At 40.6% G+C, this 24,381-nt stretch overlaps 1 protein-coding gene across 3 annotated transcripts; it reads left to right on the top strand.

Annotated features, from left to right (window-relative positions):
* The first annotated feature begins 122 nt into the window (after positions 1 to 122).
* On the top strand, positions 123 to 18,307 carry LOC129868424 (inactive peptidyl-prolyl cis-trans isomerase FKBP6-like). Of its 3 annotated transcripts, none has more exons than XM_055942389.1 (9): positions 123 to 207; positions 7,798 to 7,915; positions 8,056 to 8,145; positions 8,222 to 8,424; positions 11,081 to 11,200; positions 11,539 to 11,736; positions 12,099 to 12,208; positions 12,309 to 12,383; positions 17,129 to 18,307. In XM_055942389.1, the coding sequence occupies exons 1-8, from the start codon at positions 142 to 144 to the stop codon at positions 12,379 to 12,381; spliced, it is 978 nt and encodes a 325-aa protein (XP_055798364.1). In that variant the 5' UTR covers positions 123 to 141; the 3' UTR covers positions 12,382 to 12,383; positions 17,129 to 18,307. The 3 variants fall into 3 exon arrangements, with proteins under 3 accessions (XP_055798364.1, XP_055798366.1, XP_055798363.1); XM_055942391.1 differs by lacking the exon at positions 123 to 207 and adding an exon at positions 3,102 to 7,351 and having other exon boundaries at positions 8,068 to 8,145; XM_055942388.1 differs by lacking the exon at positions 123 to 207 and adding an exon at positions 3,102 to 7,351.
* The last annotated feature ends 6,074 nt before the right edge of the window (positions 18,308 to 24,381 follow it).

Here is a 24,381-nt window from a genome sequence, read left to right as displayed (position 1 = left end):
GTTGACGTCATTTCCTTGAAGATGCGAACAGTCTTCCAATAGTAGATTTTCATACCATCCAGTTGGTTGTATGGCCAGACATTGAACAACACAGTGGACCAAGTTTATGCTTACGACAAAATCCTGGCTTTGAGACCTTGCATGTGTGTGATTGATTCAGCAATCCGAGATGGCCGTTACAAAGAGGATTTGCTCCGGGTCACCCAGGTAAGGTCGCTTGCGCATCAGTGTGATCAGACAAGCCGGCGGGTCTAAGAAATTAGAGTGAGGTAGCCTATGTCCAAATCTCAGTTAGTTGCATGATGTCAAATAATTACAAAATGGAGGCATACCCCCTTTATTGTTCGAAGATGCCATCCTTAATTCTTTCCTATCCTCTTGGCAAGGATCTGGGATATCCCATTCGAAATGGGTGGGTGGAATGAAACATCATGCAGCATCAAGGCCATTCGATCACACGCCCTTGCGTCAATCACAGGGATAGTTTAATGTAGGCTAAATATCTCTGTATTGTGCATGCCTTGATTTATTTATCCATTCTTTTGGAATCCAAAAATCAACTGATGATGGTTTGATTTGCATTTTGCAATGTGCCCATCCCATGCGCTGTCCAAGTTATTCTAGGCGTGACCACCACAGAGGCACGTTGTGGGCTAATTAAAACAGCAATTAGTATCGATTGTATTACACCAAGCACCCGCTGTTGGCCTAGACAAGACATACAGTCATGCATTGCTGTGTTTTTATAATATTTAATTTGAGCTTCTCTCAACAAGATGCCGTGTGCACCAGACACCGGTAGGCACCTGTATAGAAAACAGTCAGAATGACCCACTGTATTAGCCTAATCATTAGATTAATCTAGGCTATGAACATTTCAATGCAAAGTAGCCTAATTACGCATTAATTTCCTTAACATAATTAGTGTTCAAACCATTTATTTATTTTTAGCAAAAAAAATATCAATTTAATGTATTTATTATTTATGCCCTGATCCACCATTCCACAATCAGAGATCACAATTTAACAATTCGTAAGCACTTGACAGTTTGTTATTCACAGGTACTTTTTTATTGGTGCGCTGAAGACCAATGCTGTAGACTTGATGGGAGCAATTTCAAAGACGGCGTGTGTGTTTTGCTAGGCTGGCGACAGGCGATGAGAGGCAGAGCTGGGGAGGGTTTGTTGTGTCTGGTTCTTTCTGGAGCTCTCTGTTACCGAAAAGTCCCTTGGTTCCAGCATTTCTCGTAGACATTTCTAAATAGGCCACAGTACAATTTTCTGTGACCAATCACAGTTGGTAGGCTGCGTACCTGTCGACGGGTAAGAATATTCACAAAATAAACTTGTCGACATGTTTCTATTAGAGAGCCACAGAGTTGATACATTGTTACAGTTCAGTTAGCAAGCAGCTTGGTACTATGACAGAAACAAACTGCAGGTGCATCACCTGTCAGCATTGAAATCACAAGTACAGGTAGTTAGGGATGTAAATAAAATCCAGGAAGAGGGATTCAATTTCATTAACACAAGAGAAAGAGTAACATTCATGATAGAGGAAAACTGGACCAAATCTATTTGAATATGACAACAACATAGGCCTACTGTAGTAGGCTACCATAGATGTTGAACAGCAGCCTACATACAGTATAACATTGACTTGTCAGCATTCACTCTCCTCTCACACAACAGAGAGAGAGTATCTGTCATTTTCCTACATAATTCTAGCTCTGAGAACAATGACACACAGCACTCTCATTTTTCCTGAACACAGTTGGGCACAGATCTGATCATATGTTTGTTCCCATTTGCGCCTACTGTGTTTCAGTTAGAGCGTAGGAGAAAATTAAAGTCCATTATGGAAACGGCTCTGAATGTAACTAAGAGTTGTGTTGAAATTGTGAGGTTTCCAGTGAATTCTGAAATGATGGTGGAAGGTTTCTTTTACCTTTATTTAACTAGGCAAATCGGTTAAGAACTAATTCTTATTTTCAATGACGGCCTAGGAACAGTGGGTTAACTGCCTTGTTCAGGGGCAGATTTGTTTTACATTGTTAGCTCGGGGATTCAAACTTGCAACCTTTCGGTTACTAGTCCAACGCTCTAACCACTAGGCTACCTGCCACCCAAATTGGATCTGTCCTATTTGATTACAATCATTCCCTTGCACACTACTTATAGAATCGGAGGAAGTTTATTGCAACAATAGGAATGTAATACAAAGTCTTTAATATCTTGGGTTTAGTTAGTTGATTATACACTGAGTGTACAAAACATTAAGAACACCTGCTCTTTCCATGACAGACTGAGCAGGTGAATCCAGATGAAAGCTATGATCCCTATTGATGTCACTTGTTAAATCCACTTCAATCGGTGTAGATGAAGGGGGGAGACAGGTTAAAGAAGGATTTTTAATCCTTGAGACAGTTGAGACAGGGATTGTGTATGTGTGCCATTCAGAGGGTGAATGGGCAGGACAAAATATTTAAGTGCCTTGGAACAGGGTATGGTAGGAGGTGCCAGGCGCACCGGTTTAAGAACTGCAATGCTGCTGGGTTTTTCAAGCTCAACAGTTTCATGTGTGTATCAAGAATGGTCCACCACCCAAAGAATATCCAGCCAACTTTACTGTGGGAAGCATTGGAGTCATCCCTGTGGAACGCTTTCAACACCTTTTAGAGTCTATGCCCCAATGCATTCAGGCTGTTCTGAGGGCAAAGGGGGGGGGGGGGGGGGAACACAATATTAGGAAGGTTTTCCGTATGTTTGATATACTCAGTGTATTACTTCTTTAGAGAATTAAATATTGCCCTTTCAATGTTGCTTGTTCCCCAAAAACTTTCAGGTGATTCAGGATTTCATTACATGCATACAGTTGAAGTCGGAAGTTTACATACACTTAGGTTGGAGTCATTAAAACTTGTTTTTCAACCACTCCACAAATTTCTTGTTAACAAGCTATAGTTTTGGCAAGTCGGTTAGGACATCTACTTTGTGCATGACACAAGTAATATTTCCAACAATTGTTTATAGACAGATTATTTCACTTACAATTCACTGTATCACAATTCCAATGGGTCATAAGTTTACATTCACTAAGTTGACTGTGCCTTTAAACAGCTTGGAAAATTCCAGAAAATTATGTCATGGCTTTAGAAGCTTCTGATAGGCTAATTGACATCATTTCAGTCAATTGGTGTACCTGTGAATGTATTTCAAGGCCTACCTTCAAACTCAGTGCCTCTTTGCTTGACATCATGGGAAAATCAAAAGAAATCAGCCAAGACCTCAGAAAAAAAATTGTAGACCTCCACAAGTCTGGTTCATCCTTGGGAGCAATTTCCAAATGTCTGAAGGTACAACGTTCATCTGTACAAACAATAGTACGCAAGTATAAACACCATGGGACCACGCAGCCGTCATACCGCTCAGGAAGGAGACGCGTTCTGTCTCCTTGAGATGAACGTACTTTGGTGCGAAAAGTGCCAATCAATCCCAGAACAACAGCAAAGGAGCTTGTGAAGATGCTGGAGGAAAAGTACAAAATTATCTATATCCACAGTAAAACGAGTCCTATATCGACATAACCTGAAAGGCTGCTCAGCAAGGAAGACGCCACTGCTCCAAAACTGCCATAAAAAAGTCAGACTACGGTTTGCAACTGCACATGGGGACGAAGATCGTACTTTTGGAGAAATGTCCTCTAGAAAAAAAATAGAACTGTTTGGCCATAATGACCATCATGTTTGGAGGAAAAAGGGGGCGGCTTGCAAGCCGAAGAACACCATCCCAACTGTGAAGCACGGGGGTGCCAGCATCATGTTGTGAGGGTGCTTTGCTGCAGGAGGGATTGGTGCACTTCACAAAATAGATGGCATCCCTAGGAATGATATATTGAAGCAAAATTTCAAGACATCAGTCAGGAAGTTAAAGCTGGGTTGCAAATGGATCTTCCAAATGGAGTGACCCCAAGCATACTTCCAAAGTTGTGGCAAAATGGCTTAAGGACAGCAAAGTCAAGGTATTGAAGTGGCCATCACAAAGCCCTGACCTCAATCCAATAGAAAATGTGTGGGCAGAACTGAAAAAGCGTGTGCGAGCAAGGAGGCCTACAAACCGGACTCAGTTAAAGCAGCCCTTTCAGGAGGAATGGGCCAAAATTCACCCACCTTAATGTGGGAAGCTTATGGAAGGCTACCCGAAATGTTTGACCCAAGTTAAACAATTTAAAGGCAATGCTACCAAATACTTATTGAGTGTATGTAAACTTCGGACCCACTGGGAATGTGTTGGGAAAAAAAAGCTGAAATAAATAATTCTCTACAATTATTCTGACATTTCACATTCTTAAAATACAGTGGTGATCCTAACTGACCTAAGACACACAATTTTTACTCGGATTAAATGTCAGGAATTGTGAAAAACTGAGTTTAAATATATTTAACTAAGGTGTATGTAAACTTCCGACTTCAACTGTATGTATTCATCCCCTTTGCTATGAAGCCCCTAAATAAGATCTAGTGCAACCAATTACCTTCAGAAGTCACATAATTAGAAAGATTGCACACGGGTGGACTATTTAAGTGTCACATGATCTGTCACCTGATCTCAGTATATATACACCTGCTCTGAAAGGCCCCGGAGTCTACAATGCCACTAAGCAAGTGGCACCACGAAGACCAAGGAGCTCTCCAAACAAGTCAGGGACAACATTGTGGAGAATTACAGATCAGTGTTGGGTTTCTAAAAAATATCAGGAGAATGACCCTAAGCATACTGCTAAAGCAACACTCGAGTGATTTAAGGGGAAACATTTAAATGTCTTGGAATGGCCTAGTCAAAGCCCCGACCTCAATCCAATTGAGAATCTGTGGTATGACTTAAAGATTGCTGTACACCAGCGGAACCCATCCAACTTGAAGGAGCTGGAGCAGTTTTGCCGTGAAGAATGGGCAAAAATCCCAGTGGCTAGATGTGCCAAGCTTATAGAGACATACCCCAAGAGACTTGCAGCTGAAAAAGGTGGCTCTACAAAGTATTGATTTTGGGGGGGGGGGTGAATAGTTATGCACGCTCAAGTTTTCAGTTTTTTGGTCTTATTTCTTGTTTGTTTCACAATAAAAAAATATTTTGCATCTTCAAAGTTTTGCATGTTGTGTAAATCAAATGATACAAACCCCCCAAAAATCTATTTTAATTCCAGGTTGTAAGGCAACAAAATAGGGAAAATGCCAAGGGGGGTGAATACTTTTGCAAGCCACTGTAATATGTGTGCATACATTTAGTTAAACCCAACACAATATCTAAACATTCCAAACAACATAATTTACCCTTACAGAACACTCTTCAACAAAGAAAGCTCATATTTGCCACATACAGTATAGCCTGGCACACAATGTAGGTAGTACTGCTGCTGCTTGAGTAGCTGATTTACTTGCAAGGCAAGGTCTGTTGATATATCCCCTTAACAGTATATCAAATGTGTGACATAGACTACTAATTACAGTATTTAAAGCAAAGCCTTCTATATAATGCCTTCTTTCTGATGGGATTTCAATGTGAACTTGAACTTTGGCCTCAAAAGGCATAAAATATAACCTTAATGTAATGCATGTATGGGATGTTGGTGTCCCTATTTATAGTTATTGCTTTCTGACGACCTACACTGTTAGAAAAAGGTACTATCTAGAACCTAAAAGGGTTCTTCGGCTGACCCCATAGGATAACCCTTTGAAGAAGCCTTATTGGTTCCAGGTAGAACCCTTTTGGTTCCAAGTAGAACCGTTTTGTGTTCCATGTAGAACCCTTTCCACAGAGGGTTCTACATGGAACCAAAAATAATTTTACCTGGAACCAAAAAAGGTTTACATATGGGGATAGTTGAAGAACCCTTTTGTAATCCTTTTTTCGAAGAGTGTAGATATCCATGTGAATTTGTGATTGGTGACTTTAAAATTGAGGTGTTTTTGAATTTTTGAAGACAAATCAACGTACTATTCTTAAATGATGGACGTATTTTGAATACTATCAGACAAAAATTATCGTATATTTGATGCACTAACAGTCAACAATTTTGCAAATGTCTTGCTATGGAGTGTTGTGCTAAAAGCTTAACACCCCCACCGGTAAATAGATTATAACAGGTAAATTAGTCTGCACTATCCCACCCTGGGGGAAAAAGATTAATTATTAGCATATGAAGTAAAACTTTGATGGAGAGATTTGCATGCATTCTTTTGAAAAGAAAGGAAGACTGCTCTTGCAAAAGTCTGTTTGAAAACACTTGGAATGACTCCATATACAGTATAACCGTATGTGTGAAATTCTTTGTTTGTGTTTGGTATACGCTGAGGATTTAACTTTATCTTAAACAACTGTGAAATTGTATAAAATAGTCCCATGCCACAGTATAATTTTAAATATGTTTGAGTGTGTTGTACATTTGTCAAATTACTAGCATGGACTATTGCCTTTGTTGTAGTTTAAACATGTGTTCAGTGGTATTGGCTAAATTAGCTAAATGCTGGATCAGTTCTTAAAACTACAACGGAAGCTAATAGCATTTATTTTTCAGAAAAACACATATTTTTGAAAATGTATTATATGCTATTGATGTTCTTGTGCACATATTTTGTTTATTATATTTTTATCAATATAAAAATGACAAAGTACTCCAACAGACTTACAAACTAAATTTGTACAGTATGCTTATCTATGTCCGTAGACTGTTATGCCAATGACAAACATGAAAAATAAGAATTGTGCAAAAGGGGAAATGGTATGTTGTTTTTTATGTTAACCATTAGTGGATTTCCAGTTTTGATTGAATAATGTCAAAACGGTCAGTGCACCTCGTGTGGTGTACTGTGACCTAATGACCTTACCTGCGTTCAATACAAAAACACGTAATGCAACCACACAGTTTCTAAAGGTTCAATTAAAAGGGAACGGTGCTGTTCTGAAGGACCACTTTGGTTGGGTTGTGGGTTCTAAAATGCACCGCTGCCCTTTCAAACGTCACTCATTGCTAAAAGGACACACGCGCCAAACGTAGAGAACGTACCTCGAAGTATGTTCAAGAACGTTGAACGTTTTGGGGAAACGTGTAAAAGTCGTTACGCAAAGTAGCAAACGTTCGATCGAACTGAACGCACCCCTGGCTACGTTCTTCGCGGGAAATCTGCAAGCTAACTAGCAACCCACATTATTCATAGACTTTTATATTATCATAGCTAGCTAGTGCAATTGAAATTTGCAACCATCTTTCGACAACATTATGTCAGGAAACGGACTGTCGACCAGAATTCAGCAGTTTTTGGATCCCCACGAGCGGCCAATGGCAGGTACTCAGGTAAAGAGATGGATGGGAGGCTGCCTATTGCCAGCAGCGAGTTAACGTTCGCTAGTTAACCTAACGTTACATGTGATGTCAACAACTATTATTTGCTCAACTTTACACAATCATATTAATAGGGATGTTTCATGAACCAAAATGTATTGCTAACTGGTTACAATGTATACACATGTTTGTGCATAATTTGCTCATTTGCTAGATAGCTAACTAGCCAAGACACTATGCTGCAGCCTCGCGAGCTTGATCCTGTCACGCAAAATTATTTTAGCTTCTCGTCCCACCTTGCAGAATTTCGTTTCAACTTACTAGCTATCTAACTAAGATATAAAACGGTGTTTTGGCAAGACTGTTTCTTTGTGCCCCACTGCAAACACATTTAAAAAGGTTTGAAAAAAAATAGGTAAGTGTTATCAATGTTGTTAACTTTTCTATATCCTTGTCAGAGCCCTTTCCACCGCCTGGGCCAGCAGATGCAGGACCTCTTGGGCGATGGCGGGATCAAGAAGGAAGTGGTCCAACCTGGAGAAGGCCCACCAGTGCCAAGAGATTCATCTGTGTCAAGTACCCTCTAAAAATACTACTATCTTTAGGATGCCTTACAATGTAATCGATTATATGTATCAACATTAAACCATAGTGGGACACCACCATTTTTTCTTATAGCATTGCCCATTTGTACACCTGCTAATATTCCTTAAAAGTTAATTTCTCAGGATTTCTGGAGTACTCTGACCGACCGTTTGAGACCACCAGCTACCTGAAGTACCCTCGAATGATGAAGCTTGGAAGAGGTAAGGTATAGCCTACTCTTTATGTAACTGGTTTTCATATGTGGCTTCATAAACAACTAATACACACATCTTACAGACGTGACTCTATGTGGCCTGGAGCTGGGTATTCTGACCATGAGGAAGGGAGAGTTCTCTCGTTTTCTCTTCCTGCCTGCGTATGCATATGGAGAGATGGGCTGCCCTCCACTCATCCCTCCTGTAGCCACTGTGCTCTACGAGGTGCAGGTCCTCGATTTCCTTGACTCAGCCCAAGTGGATGAGTTCTTCGCAATGAGTTCGGTGAGGAGACTAGGGGCCTTATTCAGTCATGGCTGTATCTAGGGATGGGCAATATGGCCAATTTTATATATATTTTTTCTAATTTATGGGTGATTCACCATATACCTAGATATTTAAAAATGTTTCTCTTAATAAGCTTTGTTGTACAATTAAAGGTCAAATACCAAATTTAAACCAAGGCTAAATTGAAGCCTTCCACAACCAGAACACTCACTAATAATGTAATTATTTTTTCAAAATTTAATCTGCTTTTTTGCAATAATCACTGATCTGGCATTCAAGTTTCTCCGATGAAAATGCCCTTTTTGGTACAAATTTAACCAGAACAATGTTTAATGCATATTCACTAATAATAACTAACTTCTTGTAACAGTAATTATTGAAAATTAACACATGTCTCATACAGTCTTGCGAACACAAGCCCACATGCAGGGATGCAAACTAGTCACCTTTCGGCAAAATTCGCAGTTTTGAATCAAAAATAGGTGACCTATGTGATTCGTGTAGATCCACTGAGAAATGTTTGGGAGGGAGGGGGGCTTTGGATCACACTACTGGCTGTAAGCGAACGAGTGATGCGCGTTTGGAGCAATACTGGCTGTATCCAAGGCTCAGCCAATTGTTCACATAACAGCAGAATGCAGCACGCAACTGAAGAGAGAAGAGCCAACCAATTTGCTAGTTACAGCATCAGTGCGTGCTCTGGAAAGACAGCAGAGAGTAGAAAGGCAGTTTGCCATTTACAGCAGCGAGTCTCCTGAACGATAACGAAGAGGTAGGTGAAAAGCCTGACCACGGAGACGGGGGTGAGAAGGTGATAAAGCGTAGTTCATGAGCTGTAACCGAAAAACAACTGGCATTTGGACAGTTTGAGGTGAGGGAGAAAGTGTGGTGGAACAAGTACTAGTATTGTTAGCATTGTTAAGTAACGCTATCTTGCTAGCTGGATCAAATTCTCCGTTAGCTAGCCAGAGAAAGGTTGATCGATGTCTACTATAGTGGCCACTATAATAGAGCAAAAATTGAATGCCTGTTTGTTTTATTCTATTTCTACTTTAAGATGTTTTTTTCCCAAGTGCAATATTTAGATGTGTGTGGTCACAAGCGTTCTAATATAAAGGCTGTCATGGCTAACTGCAATATTAGTGTATTGTTTTTTCTCAAGACTTGAGTGTCATTTGCAGTAAAGTCTAGGCAACAAATAACATTGGATTGCGTTCTTTACATTTTTTAGCTGTGAGTTAGGTTCACATTAACCACTTTTTTTTTTTTTTAACACACAGACTGACCATGTAGATCATATATTCTTTGTTGTTTAATTAGTTAAAACCTGCATTTCCCCCTAGCAGGGATTTATTGCATGTTTCGGTGCAAAAAAAAAAAAAGTGTCACCTTTTTGGGCCCTCACCAGTTTGCATCATGCTAGTGAGTAGCCAGTTAATCTTTATTTCAAGTTTAGCATACTTGGATCCATTTGCTAGCTAACAAGTTAGCTATACAGTTTCATTATTATGAACACACCCTTCTGTCTGTCTCCAATTGTTTGAACAGCATGTTAGCCGGTCTACTTTGTTCAGATGTTGAAATCAAGTACCCTACCTTATTTCTCAAAATGAGAACAAGTTGCCAATTCCTTATATAATTGTGTTTTAGGCTCATTGCACATTTATAAAACACAGACTAGACAGCTAGTATAACAGTCTGGCTAAAATGCTATGCCGCGCACAACAAACTGAGCATTCATTTACCAGAATCTATGTTTATTGATACTCCTGTTTTAGTAGTGTCTGCTCTGCACACAATTTGAGGAGTTGAGACATGAAAAATGATATTGTTAGAAAGGTTATCTTCTCTATTACAGTAAAATAATGTCTCAATGTGTTTCAGTGTCCATATGACCCATTCTGTTGGACCAAACCAAAAATGCAGATATTGAGTTGAAAACACTTGTCAGAGAGCTAGAAGTGATCTTAGGAAAAGATACAAGACTAAAAGACAACATGAGAACAAGTGGACATAAGTGCTAACTGCGCCACCAGAGTCTCTGGGTTCGCGCCCAGGCTCTGTCGCAGCCGGCCGCGACCGGGAGGTCCGTGGGGCGACGCACAATTGGGCTACCGTAGTCCGGGTTAGGGAGGGTTTGGCCGGTAGGGATATCCTTGTCTCATCGTGCTCCAGCGACTCCTGTGGCGGGCTGGGCGCAGTGCGCGCTAACCAAGGGGGCCAGGTGCACGGTGTTTCCTCCAACACATTGGTGCGGCTGGCTTCCAGGTTGGAGGCGCGCTGTGTTAAAAGAAGCAGTGCGGCTTGGTTGGGTTGTGCTTCGGAGGACGCATGGCTTTCGACCTTCGTCTCTCCCGAGCCCGTACGAGAGTTGTAGCGAGATAAGATAAGAAAGATAGTAATTACTAGCGATTGGATACCACGAAAATTGGGGAGAAAAGGGGAGAAAAAAAATAAAAAAAATGTCAACCAACCTTATTAAATACAGTGGAAGGAGCTGAGATATGTTATGGGGTTGAATAAAGCCATTTTCTACTTGGACTGGGGTGACTAGTTTTGGTCATGCTTTTCACTACTATCTGGGGATTAGTTGTAATTTTGTTGGCTCCCTTTCCCCAGTTTTTACCTTTCCCAAACCCCTCTCTCCCTCCAGGAGGAGCAGAACACTGTTCTTCTGTCCACGCTCTTCAATGTGGTCGACACAGAGCGCAGCTTTGGCAACCGCTGCTTCAACCAGAGTCGCTTCGAGGATGCCAAAGATCGCTACAAACAGGTAGTATCAGAAAAACATGTTTTATGTTCTAAATGTTATGTCATCAAATGAGCCCCTTGATTTTAGTTTCGGCATTATTTTATGATGAAGGATTACTTCAAGTGAATGAATGAGAGGAATGATTGTGATGTTATGCTGGTTCCCTCATAAGTATTGAGTTTTTTGTAGATTTTATTTTATTGTCATAAGCTCACTGTCATGTGTAATATTTGACAAGCACACTGTTGTGCGTGTAGTGTGTGCACGCCCTACTGTGTCCGCACGCAAGTGTGCATGTGATATAAATAAATACATCAAATAACTCTTTCTACGTATGACCTCTCCATGTGTCTGGCCAGGCGGTGACTCTGCTGGGGAATCGGGAGATGGAGGACAAGGAGGAGAAGAGGAGCATCGCAGCGGTGCAGTTGCCCATCTACCTCAACCTGTCCCTGACCCAGCTCCGCCTGGACAGGCCCCTGAAAGCCCTGGAGTACGGCCACAAGGCCATGGAGATTGACCCCACCAACACCAAGGCCCTGTTCCGCTGTGGTCAGGTCAGGTCAGACCCTCAGGCTGGGGGAAGTCATATTCTTGTCAATAAGCTGGGTTCATGTGTGTGTGCCTACAATATATGTAATTGTTTTTGGCATCATAGTTTGTGCTATGAATATTAAATATAGGTGAGCAGACAGGGATCTGACTCCAGACATAAATGTTCTTAAAAAAAACTTTTACAGGTTGTGCTTTTGCTAGGACCATATGTTTTATGAAGATTTACCCATTTACTAGCATCTTAAAATAATTCTAAAGCGTACATCTTCCCATTTTCATACATTTGAGATTTGCATGTTTGGTGATGGCTCACTTGTTGAAAGAATCACAGTCACAGATGTTTTAACCAGAGGGTTTTCCTCAGGCCTATTTGGAGTTGTTTGACTATGAGAAAGCCCAGGATTACCTCACGATGGCTCAGGCCAACAAACCATTCGACATCGACATCAACAAACTCTTGAGGAAGCTTGCCATGTAAGATAATATTTCTGACATTCATAGTTTATTCATTGACGTTCATTGTTTATTTCCCTAGTGACACATTGTTTCAACTACATTATTGTTATTTGTGCAGATGCTACAAGGACTATTTGGACAAAGAGAAAGAGTTGTGCTTCAAGATGTGTGCAGACTTTGTGAAGAAGTGATGGTAAGGCTATACAAAGTTGAGGCAAGCGAATAAAATATATACTGAACAAAAATATAAACGCAACATGAAACAATTTAAATGTTTTTACTGAGTTACAGTTCATATAAGGAAATAAGTCTGTTGAAATAAATAAATAAATCTCTAATCTATGGATTTCACATGACTGAGCAGGGGTGCAGGCATGGGTGGGCCTTGAAGGGCATAGGCCCACCTACTTGGCAGCCAGGCCCACCCACTGGGGAGCAAGGCCCAGCCAATCAGAATGATTTCCCCCACAGAAAAGGGCTTTATTAAAGACAGAAATAATCCTCATGCTGTTTAATCAGCTTCTTGATATGCCACACTTGTCAGGTGGATGGATTATCTTGGCAAAGGAGAAATGTTCACTAACAGAGAGAAATCAAAGTGGATATATTTTGAGAGAAATAAGCTTTTTATGCGTATGGAACATATCTGGGATTTTTTATTTCAGTTTATGAAACATGGGACCAACACTTTGCGTTGATATTTTTGTTCAGTGTATAAAGAAATAGAATTTGAACCCCTTATAAAAAATACTGAACAGCCTTACAACCAGTGGGGTAGTGGAGGGTATATGCCACATATCTACTTATTTTTCTTTGAGAATTGCGTATATTGACTTCTTAATCCCCATGATGCGTATTAAAGTAGTGTAGTGGAGGTATACGCCCTATCACAAGGCAGTTAACCCACTGTTCCTAGGCCATCATTGAAAATAAGAATTTGTTCTTAACTGACTTGCCTAGTTAAGTAAAGGTAAAATAAAAATAATTGTAATAAGGCTGATGGAACAGATCAGAATGTTTAGTTTAAAATATTGACTATTATTTCTTCACATTTTAGGCATAACAATGTGCACACTGCAGTAGGCCTATGCCTGAATGTTCCAAAATGCAAATTGCAGTAAAACACCTTTATAGAATGTGGTGCACATGCGAGCGGTTTCATGGACAGAGATGGAAATATCTGTTCGAAATTTAGAAAGAGGGGAGATCTAAACATGCATCAACTATCATGGGTTGATAATATGACTAGATAATGTATTTTGCTGCTAGACAATGAAAGAAAGAAAACAAATAGAAAAGGAGAAAGCATATGAGGAAGTCTTTGTAAAATAATTTCCTCCACGATTCTATGGTGGGATTTTGGCAATAGGCTACTTTGAAGCAAGATAAGACATGCCTCATAATAGGAAGTAAAACGTCCAGGTTTCAAACAATTAAGGAACAGGAAAAATATAGCGACGTTAATGATAGGCCTAACTACTCAGGTAGATGGAAAGGCTTTCCCAATAACCTTCTCAGTTAAACGTTAACTAGCTACAAAGTAGCATATGGCTACCTGGCAGAATGACATCATGATTATTTGCTTCAATCCAGTAGCCATTTGTTTTGCAAACTCCATCGTGTGCTACAGAAACACCACTAACCAAACAGTGCTAGGTGTCTGTGCACTTGAATTAAAGGGTAACTACACTCAAATAAAAATGTCTTAGATTTTCCCAGACCTCAAAAGTGGTCTCCTGTTGTGGTTTAAGCATTGTTATGGACTTATAATGTACAATTTGTTTTTTTTTTCTTTAAAAAAGTGACTGAGAACAATAACCTGATTTCTGACTCAGTTGACAGACTCATTTATCTGTTTCAATAGCAGGCCTACTATTAGCTTACTTACACAGTACAGCTTGGGTTGGCCTGACTGTGAAAGACCAATATGGGATTCATATTTTTAGGTCATTCAGAGTGTATGCCACTGTTTCTCATATCATTTTTCACACAGGTCGCCTTTCCTTTGCCGAGTGGGCCGTTTGGGACATTTCTGGCAAAATGAGAGTATACCCACTTCTCTAGGCACCACTACACCACTGCTTACAACACCTAGCGACCTTACCAAGAGATTTTAGCCTTTTGTTGTAATGGTTTTAGAATGACAGTCACAGGGACCACAGTTTGAAAGCCTGTCCCAGCGGAGTTTTAGGCACAGTTAATTGCCTAAAACTTTGCTAGCTGAAATACACTCAGTGGCTGTTTATTAGGTACACCACCCTGTTCACGAAAATGGTTCGCCCCTACAGACTGTGTTACGTGGCCGTGGCTTGCTATATAAAGCAGGCGACAGGCATCGAGGCATTCTGTTACTATTCGATTAAACGTTAGAATAGGAAAAATTAGTGACCTAAGCAACTTTGAGTGTGGTGGGCAAAAACAGCTCATTGATGAGAGGTCGAAGGAGAATGGCAAGAATCGTGCAAGCTAATAGGCGGGCCACAAACAGGCAAATAACGGCGCAGTACAACAGTGGTGTGCAGAATGGCATTTTGGAACGCACAACTCGCCAGTCCTTGTCACGGATGGGCTATTGCAGCAGATGACCACACCGGTTCTACTCCTCTCATCTAAAAACAAGAAGCGGCTTCAGCGGGCACGTGATCACCAACATTGGACAATTTAGGAGTGGAAAAACTTTACCTGGTCCGACGAATCCCGGTTCCTGTTGCGTCCCGGTTCCAGCATTACAGGCTTATGTCATGCTGATGGCAGAGTCAGGATTTGGCATAAGCAGCATGAGTCCATGGCCCCACCCTGCCTGGTTCAGCGGTACAGGCTGGTGGCGGTGGTGTAATGGTGTGGGGAATGTTTTCCTGGCACATGTTAGGTTTCCATGCCCCAAAGAATTTCCAACTGTTCTGGAGGCAAAGGGTGTGCAACTTAGTACTAGTCTGTTGTACCTAATAAACTGGCCACGAGTGTATATGCTTAAGTAATCAGACCTATTCTTACTATGACGAACTGCTTCACTTTCTATTCAGCTTGAATTCTACATTTTAACAAATATTTTTAGACACCCAAGCACACAGATTTTCTTTGGGAAATGTACCTTTTCTAGTTTAGTCATATTTATCTTACCTTAGAAGTTACTTTGCAGGCTGACTAGCATCTATTGAGTTGCAATGTCACATAAATGAAATGCCCAAATCAATTTGAAGTATCTACAAAACAAGTTTTGCAGCCACATAATCCCAAAGGAAGTCTATGAAAATCACTGTTCGTGTTTCACAAATGATCATTTTGATTCACATGATTTTATTCACCATGATTTAATCAAATCCCAACTACACTCAACGCAAAAATTTCAAAGATTTTACTGAGTTACAGTTCATATATGGAAGTCCGTCAATTGAAATAAATTCATTAGGCCCTAATCTATGGATTTCACATAACTGGGAATACAGATATGCGTCTGTTGGTCACAGATACCTTAAAATGGTAGGGGCGTGGATCAGAAAACCAGTCAGTGTCTGGTGTGAGCACGATATGCCTCATGCAGCGCAACACATTTCCTTCGCATAGAGGTGATCAGGCTGTTGATTGTGGCCTGTGGAATGTTGTTCCACTCGTCTTCAATGGCCGTGTGAAGTTGCTGGATATTGGCTGGAACTGGAACACGCTGTTGTACATGTTGATCCAGAGCATCCCAAACATGCTCAATGGGTGACATGTCTGAGTATGCAGGCCATGCAAGAGCTGGGACATTTTCAGTTTCCAGGAATTGTGTACAGATCCTTGCGTACATTATCATGCTGAAACATGAGATGATGGTGGCAGATGAGTGGCATGACAATGGGCCTCAGGATCTCGTCACGGTATCTCTGTGTATTCAAATAGCCATCGATAAAATGCATTTGTGTTCGTTTTCCATAGCTTATGTCTGCCCATACCATAACCCCACCGCCACCATGGGGCACTCTGTTCACAATGGTAACATCAGCAAACCGCTTGCCCACACGACGCCATACACACTACACTGTCTGCCATCTGTCCGGTACAGTTGAAACCGAGATTAATCTGTGAAGAGCACACTTCTCCAGCGTGCCAGTGGCCGTTGAAGGTGAACATTTGCCCACAGAAGTCCATTGCGCATCAAGGCATTTCCACCACCATTTGAAAGATTCTCGCATAATTCATTTTGCCAACACGGAGAGCCCACCTTGTCTAGTGTATTTTGTTTTGTCGACATTTGGAACGTTTACGGACACATTTTCTGTTTCCATCAGGCCTGTCGTGACTTTTTTATTCAACATGTACTTTACTCACATTAAAAGGCTGGATGGTAACCTTGTATTTCTGTGCTAGCCACAGGAGGGCGCCGTATGAACAGATTCAAAGCATTGATTGATGTTTGCCACATACATTGCTAACTATCTGTATCCAGTTCACATAGTTGCCCCTTTTCACTTTGTTTTAATAAGAGACGCAGTGCCATCAGTGCCCATCTAAGACAATTCAATCATCTAGCATATTTGTATAGTCATGTTTTCATGTGGAATTGGAAGATGCAACATTATATCCACTGGCAGCTCACAGAGATATTGCAGTCATCTGTTCCAAAATGGATGACCGACCGAAACTTGAGTGTGATTTGTCAGAACCTGTTTTTTTCCAGAGGTACATAAATATTTGCCTATGCAAGGGTCCAAACTCCAGACTCTCATCTTCAAGTGGCAGCGTTCTCTCAAGATCAAAGGCTTCCGAGTGAAATTTGAGAATCATGTTGCCTACATGTTCTGGGTGTTCTACAGAGCTTTAGGACACTCCAGTTCTGCTGAGGTATCCTCCCTGTATCACAAGGTGGGATCTGATCTATTTGCCTGCCAGGAGAGAGAGAGCGAGAGAGAGAGTGGAGCAATGTCTGGAGCTAAATTTTGGACTCACATTCTGTTGCAGGTGATGGTGTAAGGAGAACTTAAAGTCAACACCGAAGACTCACACAAGCCTTACTACATTATGTAAATATATTCACTTTGATTTCAAGAGTTTTTGTTCATTATGTACCAACATTTACAAAGCTATTCTGTACACTAAATCCAACTGCAGTTGGGACACAGTGAAATGTCTTAATAATGAAAAATGTGTTTGTGTTCATCTTGTTACAATATTTTCAAGGGCCATTGTTGTTTATTGAGATATATTCACGAAGTAAAGCCTCTCCAAAACATACCATTGTTTTGTCTGAATAAACATATTCTCCAGTGATTCAAGCAAGTTTCAGATAAAGCATTCCTGGGGAAACCTGTATTGAAGGACATTTTATGGAAGCCAGTTGGAATACCATAACATGCTGGTTTTACAAGGCAGAGTTGATATACTTCTCTTTGTTTAAATCTCTTGATACCATTGACAAACTCTTTAACTAGCAACGGATATCGAAATTGTTAAGGCTTTAAAAACAACTCAAATAAATGCAGCAGTTGGAAACTGGACGTAGATACTCCAAACTTTTAGAATTGTTGTAATCCATCAGATATTGGCTGAAATATTGCACAAAAAAACACCGGGTGTATTTGCATATATTAATACATTAACATAAAAGGGTGGAACAGGGCTGGAACCACCAAACACCTGCTATGTCTACCCTACCTGCACTCACCTGCTCTGGCTACCCTACCAGCACTCACTTGCTCTGTCTACCCTACCAGAACTCACCTTGCTCTGTCTACCCTACCAGCACTTACCTTGCTCTGTCTACCCTACCAGCACTCACTTGCTCTGTCTACCCTACCAGAACTCACCTTGCTCTGTCTACCCTACCAGCACTCACCTGCTCTGTCTACCCTACCAGCACTCACCTGCTCTGTCTACCCTGACAGAACTCACCTGCTCTGTCTACCCTACCAGCACTCACCTGCTATGTCTACCCTACCAGCACTCACTTTCTCTAATCACCCTACCAGAACTCGCCTTTCTCTGTCTACCCTACCAGCACTCACCTGCGCTGTCTATACTGCTTAATTTTTTACTGTTGTCACATTTCTCTTGCATAATTCAACAAGTTTGTCAATAGCAGATACCCTCGATTAAAAATCAACACGTTTGTACATCAAAATAAAGTTATTTCTTCTCTTTCTTGTGATATAAGTGTCAAGAGTGTGTTAAATCCCTTAAGAAGCTTTACCGTTCTTGGAAATGCAACAGGAAAGACGATGTATTCCATTGAGCCCATTTCAGCAATTACCGGGTTCATGACAGTTCATTGCAAACATTTCCGTGGTCGTAACGTTAACGGGAAAAAACGACAGGCAAAAGCAAGAGTATAAAAGAGTCAAATTGAAGCAGTCAATCCAGTGAGATCTAAGTGACAAGTGGATTTTCCACCCCTCAAACACAGGAAGTAGATGGCTGAAAAAGACAGATCCTCAGGTGGAAGGGGCATGGGCGTTGCTGTTTCAGCTGCACCAGGAGTAGCTTTTAGGAGTTGTTCATTAAATGAATGTTAAAATGATAGATTTTCTGTTTCATTATGCAGACAGCAATATTAAATCAATCTCTTTGGTTATGACCATATTTGGATCCGATGCCTGGCATTATGGTTTCAGAAGCCATTATCGAGGAATTGCTTCAAGCTGACTATAATTTACTTGTGGGCCTATTTCTAAGATCATATCAGGTTTTGGAAAGAGCTGTGAGCTTGATTTGACGGTGGTCCGGTGGATATTTTATTTTAACACTGACCAACCTAAAGAGCCTAGGTGGTTCTTCGGGGTAAGATGTGCGTGCCGTGTAGAGTGGAAGCCATGTCTACGGTGATTTAGCCCTTCACCTTACCAAATCCTATAGCCTAGGGCTAGTCCTTTCACTAGAACTGCTTTTACTGCCTCCGCTTCCTGCCACACAGTTTTGCCTTGGCGGTGCCCACTCTCCAAGCACTGAGGAATTCAATGGAGGAACTTGAAAGGTGGATCTGAATAGTCTTAAGTGGCTCCCTACCTTCATCTCTTCATTTTGTTTCCTTTATTTAGACTGGCGTGAAAGAACTGGACAAGTGAAAGTCAATTCCTGTAGGGTGTCTGCTATATTGCTTTTACCTGTGTTTGCAGATGTGTATAGATGTAGTAGGAAAGAAGGGGAAGAAGCCAAATTAGACCCGAGATCTATCCTAAATGTTCCCCTGTTCTGCTTAGCTGACCGTGGGGCATGTTTGCCGGGTACTCTGCAGACAATGTGGTTTCCGCCTACCGTCATTGTCCAGGAGTGAGCCTGCCATGTGTGTTTAGCGAGTGTGCCTCACCAAAGATCTTTGTCGGAGACCCTCAGTGAAACAGTGTTTGGCTTTTAACCACAAGTGAGGCAGAGAAACTCTCCCACCCGGTGTTTGTTTAAAGTGGTAGATGATCACGAGATAGCTCACTCATTATAGCGGACCCAGAGCCATTCCAATTACTCTGTTATGATTGGAAGAGAAACCATGTTTTTACTGCTAAATGAGTTAGTCAATTTAGTCTAATAGGCTAGAGGCACTCATTTTTCAATGTCTAGGTCTATAGTCATTGGTGCAGGTTGGAGGCAACCCATTATGTATGGATTGGCTGTGGTTCCGGATTTTCTGTAAAACCGATTTGCCGTGGCTAAAGACATTTGCAGGTGTTTTTTCACGTAGCTGCTGCCTACGTACCTGCTGCTCAGTGTTACACTGCAGCTTCCCCCTCCTTGATCAACAATGAACACTTTGTCTGGTGCAGCCTACAAACTTCATGTTGTACACAAAAGACATGGTCAACATGTTTGTACAAACTCGCAGATAGTCTTTTGCCCCAATGCAATACTCAAGTGGGGAGTTACATGCAGCTATCTAGGCACCATATCAAACACAAGCAAGAAAGCCTCGCAATCTAATTAGCAAATGAATGTAATTTTTTTCATCATGAATTGCAAACATTGGCTAAAAACGATATGTTACTTATCCCTTTCTCTATAAAATGTCTTGCACATTTCGTTTTTAATCACTTTACAATTATTTTGGGATTCCACCCTGTAACACGTGATTGGAGTAGTCATTTCATACAAGCGCATTTTTGTCTACTTTCACACTCCTTGCCCCCTCTCCTCAATTACCTTTGACCTTTTTCAAAAAGAGGCCAGAGAGGATGGAGGAGAGAGAGGACACAGGAGTTGAGCAAATCTAATTGAGAAAAGGCCCATGCAATCAGGCGTTTGAAATAGGGTGGGAAGATCGTGTGGAGAGCAGCAACTCTCCTCTCTGACTGTTACATCCACAACAACACTAACTACAATTAGATCATTCCCAGCGGAGAACACCTGACCTGACAGAAAAACAAGCCGGGAAGTTGTGTACGCTTATCTGTTCAATTAATTTCTGTTGCAAAACGTTTTAAAACATGTTTTGATGGGATTGAATATGGCTTCTTCACATTTTGTGTTAAAGTGGGTTTCAAATGGATTTAATTGTCTTTTTTTGTTTACGATCTACACAAAATACTAATGTCAAAGTGGAATGAAAATTAATATATAATTTTTACGATTAATAAAAAGTAAAACACTAATATACCTTGATTAGATAAGTATTCACCCCCTGAGTCAATACGTGTTATACACCGCTGGCAGTGATTACAGATGTATTCAATCTACACACAATACCCCATAATGACAAAGCAAAAACAGGTTTTTAGAACTGTTTGCAAATGTATTAAAAAATAAAAAAGTATCACATTTACATAAGTATTCAGACCCTTTATTCAGTGCTTTGTTGAAGTACATTTGGCAGCGATTACAGCCTCAAGTCTTCTTGGGTATGACGCTACAAGCTTGGCACCGCTGTATTTGGGTAGTGGCCACTGCTGCAGACATTTTTTGGTACCCTTCCCCAGATCTGTGTCTCGACACAATCCTGTCTCTGAGTTCTACGGACAATTCCTTCAACCTCATGGCTTGATTTTTGCTCTGACATGTACTGTCAACTGTGGGAACTTATATAGACAGGTGTGTGCCTTTCCAAATCATGTCCAATCAATTGAATTTACCACAGGTGGACTTCAATCAGGTTGTAGAAACATCTCAAAGATGATCAATGGAAACAGAATGCACTTGCGCTCAATTTCGCGTCTCATAGCAAATGGTCCGAATACCTATGTAAATAAGGTATATATGTTTATTTCTTTTATTTTTTTATACATTAGCAAAATTGTCTAAAAACCTGTCTGCTTTGTCGTTATGGGGTATTGTGTGTAGATTGCTGAGGATAAACATTTTTTTTAATCCATTTTAGAATAAGGCAGTAACGTAACAAAATGTGGAAAAAGGGAAGTGTCTGAATACTTTCCGAATCGGGAGTTTCAATTAACCCTTGATATAAATTGGCAATCAACTTCTTTGGCGTAGCAGCTTCTTTCAGTATCTTTTCAAAGCTAGATGCCTTGCGTTCATCCAGATTCTTTTGAAGCGCTTGAATACGATTTCTTAGTTTTACGAAATTAAAGAAATTGGCCTTGGATAACCCACATTTTTCTTGTAATTAATTTAAAGACAGTAGAGAGCCATCAAAGTACACATGCTCAAAATGCATGCTGCCACTTTGGAACCAGGACTCAAAGGTGTTGTCATTAAACACTAGAGGTACAAATCAAATGGTTTTAGTGGTCTGATGGTTTAATTTAAGGGGAGATAAATGTTTTTTTCTCTGGTGCAAAATGCTTTAATAAAGGGGAACAAATATGCAGTTGTCCCAAATAATTTGGTGGTTTATCCAGTCACGTTGAACGTTTCATCCCTTTTCTCTTGGCATGTGTTTTGATTGAGTTTTTTCAACCCACAATAACTGACATTATTTTATGGTCAAACACAATTAATCTAAACCAGATGCCCTTTAGAAATAGTGGTTTCGGTCAATTGAGAAGCATCAGTCAGAGTTAGCTTTATGAGATAAAAAAAATCTAAGTTGCGTTGAGTGGCTTTGGTTGATGCCGTTTTGCTGATGTCACCATTCCATGCTCTGGCTGTTTGAGGCTTTGCAAACTAAGTGTGTCTGGTGCTAATGCTATCGCTGGCTATTATGCTTCATATTTCAACTATTCTGGTCATGTTCAGTAGACACAAAACGGCCATCTTCATATTGCAAGTAGAAAAGACAACTACTCGTCTAACACGTCATCAAAGGCAGCAGCTCGGGCATTTGTAATTGTAGGTGTTCATTTGGAAGTTTGTGTTTGCAGGGCACGCCCGGTTCCTTTTGAGCCCCAATAAGAAAATCAGTAACAATAATTTAAACGTGGTTGTTGCTGTGTAAATTGTGCACTTCTGGCTAAATGTGGAATGGGTGTGGGTATTTATGTATTTCCATCATACACAGATGCAAGACCGAGACTATACAGATCTGTCCACAATCCTGCTCTGGTCCACAGGGATGTACTCTGCCTCTCGTTTTAGTTGTCATTCCCTCTGTGATCTTGTCCTCTTGACTTTAAATGAATGAGTGCAGGCTTATATTTGAATCAGGACATCCAAATTCCTTTTACTATGACTTTCAAAAGTCTGTCCAATTGCAAAGTTATGTTATTTTAAGATTTGTTTATGCTAGAGGGTGAGCAACCACATTTGTTTAGAATCCATGAATGCTGTTGAGTAATTATGTTTACAGTATAGTCTGTAATAAATAAAAAATGTTTTGAGCGTGATTCAGTCAGCATCTAAAGTGCAGTGGATTGCACTGAATCTACCCCCTTGAAAAAAAATTGCTATTTAGAACCTAAAAGGTTTCTTCAGCTGTCCCCATAGGAGAACCCTTTGAATAACTATTTTTGGTTGCAGGTAGAAGCCTTGCCACAGAGGGTTCTACATGGAACCCAAAAGGATTCTACCTGGAACCAAAAAGGGTTCTCTTATGGGGACAGCCAAAGAACCCTTTTGGAACCCTTTTTGCTACGAGTGTCCATTTACCTTGTATTGAAAGTGCAATATTTGGACTTGTTATTGTTCATTTATGAAGATACAGGATGGAATCTGAAATATCACTACCAAGTAATGGGTTAGAGTAAATATTTGGTGTTGATGACTACATTCTATTTATTGAGAATATATATTGAGTAATGAATGGCGAAGGAGTGTTGTTGAGGTAGGGTTTTGGGAATTAGTTAGGATTTGGGAAGTCTAACCATTAACATTTCCTCTAAAGTATCTGAAGTGCTTGTCTTTGAGTGATAAAGACAGAACAATTGGCTTTGTACTCTCGTCTTTGGGACTTGAAAGGCTTGGATTTGGGTATTTTGTGTGTGGAGAGTTTTTAGTCTGGTGTGAATATATTTGCATCCATTACATTAGCCAGTGCGGGTGTGAAACCTCTCATTTAGGTTGCTCTACAGTCATGTATGGTTTGTGACGGTGTCCTTTCTGACACATTCAGCAAAAGGTCAGACCATATAATGCTGCCTTTATAAACTGTGGATACTCACTCTCACTCACGCAAAGCACAGCATTGGAGGTCATCGTTGTAAACCCAGTCAGACAAGCCCCTCTTCAGTTCCTTGGGGTTCCCTGAGGCTGTTTTACAGAGGGCTGAAGAAAATGCTTATCCTACTAAAGGTTTTGAAGCTGAGGTAAACTGAACCCTGTTTTCCTTGGGGTCGTAATTGCAATTGATTCAAAATAAATACTGGATATTTTAGGCTTGCTGAATGAATGGAGCGGTTTAGTTTTCTTTGTTGGAATCCTACAAAGGTAAAATGCGTACCCCTCCACTTTTTGTGCCCTCTCACCCTGTCCACATTAAAGGCATAACTGCACACCCACAATATCAGTATCAGCAACATTCAGAATGTGCTCTTTTTCAGATGATTTAACAATGATTCTGATATTCTTCGTCTTTTGATATATTTTCCTGTAAATACACATTCAAGTTTAAGTTGATAAAATAACCTAATGTAATGTTGTACAAAGGCAGTTTTCACCTGTCAGCCCCCCTTTCTCTGAAGACTTCCTCCTGTGCAAAAGGCTCAGTGCCTATGTATACCCAACCGCTGGCTACGTTCCTTTTCAAACTTTTGAGACGCTCCATCAAGTTACTAACCTATCATCCAAGATTTGTCAAAGTCAATTACTCCCCTAATAAGTTCCCCTTTAAGTTGAGAAGCAGACTGCCAATCATATGAGTTAGATACGCTGAGGGTTTGTATGTTAAGCCTGCTGGAGAG

This window comes from Salvelinus fontinalis, chromosome 13, assembly GCF_029448725.1.
Source record: "Salvelinus fontinalis isolate EN_2023a chromosome 13, ASM2944872v1, whole genome shotgun sequence".
Taxonomy (NCBI): Eukaryota; Metazoa; Chordata; class Actinopteri; order Salmoniformes; family Salmonidae; genus Salvelinus; species Salvelinus fontinalis.
This window is presented reverse-complemented; position numbering and strand designations above follow the sequence as displayed.